Genomic DNA, 6000 nt, shown 5'->3' on the forward strand with positions numbered 1-6000 from the left:
GACTTAGTGACTAAACAACAACTACAACAAATCTCCATCGGACCGAGGAAGACACTGAAACCCAGGGCAGGTACCGGCGCCAGTGGGGAAAGGGCATTGAGAAGCCTGGAGCTGAGATTCACAACACAAAACAAAATTTCATGCAAAAAGATGGTTTTTGTGAGCTTATTTTTAATGGTCATAATTTGGAAAGAGCCTAAATGTCCAACTATAGGGAAAGGGTGAATAAAGCATGGCATAAAATCTAGATGGTATATTCATGACTGATTTAAAAAAAAAAAATCAAGCTCAGCACAGATATTTAACAACAGGGGGAAATTCTTATGATATCTGACTTTTTCCAACTTAGGTGCCAAATTAAGCACACAGTATTATCTCAGTGAGGAAAAACAAAATGCCCAGGGGGTGGAAAAAAACACTTAGGAGGAACCCTGGCTCCAGATTATACAGACGGGAAGGGATTTCTCCAAAACCAACATCCAGGTCATTGTACACGCTGTTCCCTCTCCCTGGTAACTTGCTATCATCAATGTCCTCTCCACGCTCAGCTTGACTCTCACCCGAGAAGCCTTCAAAGGGGACACTTTAAACTCAGAGTTCCCTGGGCCTTCATTGACCAAGCTGTTATCTGTCTGTTTGACTTCTCTTTGCGTCTTGTCCTCACCAGACAGGAAGTTCCCTGAGGGCAGGGTCTGTATCAGCCTTGTTTACAGCTCTATCCCCCAGTGCTTAACACATAGTAGCTGCTCCATAAACAGGTGTTAAAGAAATTCTCCTAAATGAGAAACAGTGTTGCTGAATAAACCTTGTTGGGTGAAATGCCCCTCTCCTAGCTGGGAGGGATTGGGAGAGGGGAGGGAATACAGGACGCCAGCTGCTGCAGCACCCAGCCTTGGAGTCTGGTTTTGGTCCCTACTCTGCAGCTCACCAGCCATGTCCTGGGATAAGCCTCCCAACTGCGCCTGACCTGTCTCCTCATCTATACAGAGTCCTCCTCTCCTCTTCCACAGGTTGAGCCAGGGAAGGAGAGGGCCAGGGACTCGTAGACCTCAGGAAGACTAATGGTCAGCCTTCCAAATGGGGCTTGCCCAGCCTAACAGGGTACAACTGCACAACGCCCTGCTGTGCAGTCATTCAGACACACAGTCCTCAGGGAGCTGAAAGTGAACTCACTCAGTCGTGTCCGACTCTTAGCGACCCCGTGGACTGTAGCCCACCAGGCTCCTCCAGCCATGGGATTCTCCAGGCAAGAGTACTGGAGTGGGTTGCCATTTCCTTCTCCAGGGGATCTTCCTGACCCAGAGATCGAACCCAGGTCTCCCACATTGCAGGCAGACGCTCTAACCTCTGAGCCACCAGGAAAGCGCGCTCGGGGAGCTGAAGAGCATGGCAAAGTGTTCAAGATCTAGTAGGTGAGACTTTAGATTTCAAAAGGGCATATTTCCAGATGTGTTTAAAAACGTGTATATGCATATATACAGAATCTAGAAAAATGGTACTGAAGAATTTATTTACAGGGCAACAATGGAGAAACAGACATAAGACAATAGACTTATGGACATGGGGAGAGGGGAGGAGAGGGTGAGATGTATGGAAAGAGTGACACGGAAACTTACATTACCATGTGTAAAATAGATAGCCAACAGGAATTTGCTGTATGGCTCAGGAAACTCAAACAGGGGCTCTGTATCAACCCAGAGCGGTGGGATGGGGAGGGAGATGGGAGGGAGGTTCAAAAGGGAGGGGATATATGTATGCCTATGGCTGATTCATGTTGAGGTTTGACGGAAAACAGCAAAATTCTGTAAAGCAATTATCTTTCAATTAAAAAATAAATTTTTTTAAATAGTGTGTATGTGTTTGTATGTACACATGTGAGCGAGAAAGATAAAATGTATACATGAAATGAGGTGCTCGAGGAGTGGACCCCAATCTTTATGAGCCTCCAGGCCACCAGAAGCATGTAGAAACAAGCCATTTGTAAATTACCTTTGGTTCTCTTCCTGTGAATCTGTCAGTGGGGCAAGTGCCTCCTGTCTCCAGCTCAAGGCATTTTCTCTGGGGGAGAAAAAGAACCTCACTACACTCTCTCCAAAGACAGCAAGGAGAGGCTGTCAGAAGGAAAAGCTGGAAGAAAAAAAACCCCCAGCAAATCGGTAACAGTAACCCCTCACCTATATATTGACATTTGACAGTCCCCCTTCACACCTGGCATCTCATCTGACCACAACAGAGGCAGATGGTCGGGCAGGAAAAGAAATTCTTGTTTTGCAAATGACTAGACTGAGTCCACCCTTATGGCAGATGACACCACCCTTATGGCAGAAAGCAAAGAAGAACTAAAGAACCTCTTAATGAAAGTGAAAGAGGAGAGTGAAAAGGTTGGCTTAAAACTCAACATTCAGAAAACTAAGATTATGGCATCTGGTCTCATCACTTCATGGCAAATAGATGGGGAAACAATGGAAACAGTGACAGACTATTTTGGGGGCTTCAAATTCACTGCAGATGGTGACTGCAGCCATGAAATTAAAAGACTCTTGCTCCTTGGAAGAAAAGTTATGACCAACCTGGACAGCTTATTAAAAAACAGAGACACTACTTTGCCAACAAAGGTCCATCTAGTCAAAGCTATGATTTTTCCAGTGGTCATGTATGGATGTGAGAGTTGGACTATAAAGAAAGCTAAGCACTGAAGAATTGATGCTTTTGAACCATGGTGTTGGAAAAGACTCTTGAGAGTCCCTTGGACAGCAAGGAGATCCAACCAGTCCATCCTAAGAAAATCAGTCCTGAATATTCTTCGGAAGGACTGATGCTGAAGCTGAAACTCCAATACTTTGGCCACCTGATCCAAAGAACTGACTCACTGGAAAAGACCCTGATGCTGGGAAAGATTGAAGGCAGGAAGAGACAGGGATGACAGAGGATGAGATGGTTGGATGGCATCACCAACTCAGTGGACATGAGTTTGAACAACCTCCAGGAGTTGGTGATGGACAAGGAGGCCTGGCATGCTGCAGTCCATGGGGTCGCAAAGAGTCAGACACAACTGAGCAACTGAACTGAACTGAGACTGAGTCCAGGAAGGTGAGAGACTTTATCAAAGCAGCATACAGCTTGTGTGTCAACCCTTGCATTGTAAGGTAACTTATGATGCTTTTAAATTTCTATAAAAGCAATAGTTCCTCATTGTGGAGGAGAGGAGAAAACCACCTAAGAGAATAAAAATGCAAATATCATTAATGCTGCCCACCAGAGATGAGCACAATCCACAGTGGATGCTTCCTTTTGGGTCCTCCTCCCTTGGCCTGCATACCTGATGATAGTGGCAGCACGTGTGTACTGGGCATTTACAGGGAATGGGAACCACACCCAGCAATTTACAGGTGTCCCCCATCTTAATCCTTGCAACAGCACTAGGTCCCAAAGACACTGGAGCTGCAAGGGTGACAGCTTGTCTGAGGTCAATGCCAAATCTGAACCAGGTCTACTCTGACTCCCTGGTGGCTCAGATGGTAAAGAATCTGGTAAAGCTGCAATGCAAGATACCCAGGTTTGATCCCTGGGCTGGGATGATCCCTTGGAGAAGAGAATGGCTGCTCACTCCAGTGTTCTTGCCTGGAGAATTCCATGGACAGAGGAGCCTGGTTGGCTACAATCCATGGGGTTGCAAAGAGTCAGACACAACTAAGCTACTAACACACACACACACTGCTGCTGCTGCTAAGTCGATTCAGTCGTGTCCAACTCTGTGCAATCCCATAGACGGCAGCCCACCAGGCTCCCTCGTCCCTGGGATTCTCCAGGCAAGAACACTGGAGTGGGTTGCCATTTCCTTCTCCAATGCATGAAAGTGAAAAGTGAAAGTGAAGTCGCTCAGTCGTGTCCGAATCCTAGCGACCTGACCTCATGGACTGCAGTCTACCAGGCTCCTAAGTCCATGGGATTTTCCAGGCAAGAGTACTGGAGTGGGGTGCCTTTGCCTTCTCCACACACACACACACACACACACACACACACACACACTAGTCTAACTCAAATACCTGTGACTGCACAGCTAGATAGATCTGTATTTTTCAGTATATAAAGTTGAGACCATGCTGTGAATAGATGCATTTGTAAGTCTTTAGCTCAGGCAGTTCCCACTTTCTAAAACACCCTGCCCTTCATCCTGACTCGAATGCTTCCAGACCTCAGAGAAGCCCCTGGATCACCCCTAGCATGGTCTCACTGGATGCCGTGTCATCTCCTGTGTGAGTCACCCTCTCTCCATATGGATTCCCCCGCTCCATGGGCAGGCAGAGCACACAATGACCTGCCACCCCTGGGCGGTGGAAGCTGTCAGTGTCTGCTGGACGAAGGACAGACTGCCCTGTTGTGCGGTAGTTTTATTTTTACAGATCGGGGCTCTGATTGATTATCAGCAGGATGTGCTCACCCAAGATTCCCCTGGTCCATTTCAGAGAGGTGGTCTTCAGGCAGTTTACTCACCCTTCACAGGAGTGTACCCTGGACCCTGATCGAGGGGAGGAAGGAAGGGCTCCCTGCCCTGGAGGGCATGACACCAGTCCAGCCCCAGAGAAGTGTCTTTCCCAATCCAGCACTCAGGCTGCCAGGCTGGCCCCCTCCTTCCAGCTCCCTCCTATTCCAATCCATGCACCCAAGTTCCTGCCACCTGGGGTCCTGTACACCTGCTGTTCCCTCCACCTGGAGAGCCCTCTGTCCCCATTCAGGGCCCTCATTTCACAACGCCCTTTGAGACCCATGCCAAACACCACATCCTCGCAGAAGCCTTTCTGCTGCTACCACCCACACCTCCCACCAGCTAGAGTTATCACTCCCTCTATCAGTTCAGTCGCTTAGCTGTGTCCAACTCTTTGTGACCTCATGGACTGCAGCACACCAGGCTTCCTTGTCCATCACCAACTCCCAAAGCTTGCTCACACGCATGTCCGTCGAGTTGGTGATGCCATCCAACCATCTCATCCTCTGTCATCCCCTTCTCGTCCCGCCTTCAATCTTTCCCAACCTCAGGGTCTTTTCCAATGCGTCAGTTCTTCAAATCAGGTGGCCAAAGTATTGGAGTTTCAGCTTCAGCATCAGTCCTTCCAATGAATATTCAGGACTGATTTCCTTTAGGATGGACTGGTTGGATCTCCTGGCAGTCCAAGGGACTCTCAAGAGTCTTCTCCAACACCACAGTTCAAAAGCATCAATTCTTCGGCGCTCAGCTTTCTTTATGGAGCAACTCTCACATCCATACATGACTATTGGAAAAACCATAGTTTTGACTAGACGGACCTTTGTAGGTAAAGTAATGTCCCTTTGACTATAGCCACTCTGTTTGCTCTGTGATCTTGATCAGGGTGCTCAACATCTCCGAGCTCAAATTACTGCCTCCTGGGGAGGAGCAAGTTGTGAAGATGAAATGGGAGGCTGGCAAGTAGTGACACAGCTGGACAGAGGAGGAACCCTGGCTCTGGCACTGGGTAAGTTGCCTAGATTCTCCATGCCTCAGTTTCCTCCTTTGTGAAATGGGCACAATAATATCCCACTGTCCCCACTACCAACAAGAGAACTTTAGGTGCCAGTTTTCTGTAAAGAACTAAACCATCTGAACAAGAAGGGTTCTGAACTATCTTCACCATAACCCTGGGGCAAACTGAGGCTCCAAGAGCCACCCATTGAGTTACAACACAATTAGGAGGAGACTTGGGTGTCCAAACTCCGCGCACTAAACCACTGAGGTCAAGGTGAAGGGAAGGGGACCAGGCAGGGTTGGCTTAGGAGGAGACTAGCTGCTCCTGAAGACGGGAGGCGGGGCGGGGGGAGGTTAAGGAAGTTTATACCCACCTTGGGCGCAGTCATCGCGCCGTAGGGTCAGGCGTAGTCCTGGCGCGAGGAGCCCGACGAATCCACCGGTGGCTGTCGAGCCCGAGGGCAGCGCGAACCTGGGAAAGACGGTCCCTCCGGCCTGCTGGGGGCGCGTAGCGGTAG

The 6000-nt window shown here is 48.7% G+C and overlaps 1 protein-coding gene across 1 annotated transcript in view; it reads right to left on the reverse strand.

Moving 5' to 3' along the window:
- Positions 1 to 6000, reverse strand: part of TMEM61 (transmembrane protein 61) — a 13959-nt gene that overhangs the window by 7498 nt on the left and 461 nt on the right. The window contains exon 2 of the mRNA XM_010847115.1: positions 5857 to 5954. Coding sequence (XP_010845417.1) covers positions 5857 to 5871 — 15 coding nt within the window. The 5' untranslated portion in view covers positions 5872 to 5954. The remainder of the gene's footprint in view (positions 1 to 5856; positions 5955 to 6000) is intronic.

The sequence above is a fragment of the Bison bison genome, unplaced genomic scaffold (assembly GCF_000754665.1).
Source record: "Bison bison bison isolate TAMUID 2011002044 unplaced genomic scaffold, Bison_UMD1.0 scf7180017864244, whole genome shotgun sequence".
NCBI lineage: Eukaryota > Metazoa > Chordata > Mammalia > Artiodactyla > Bovidae > Bison > Bison bison.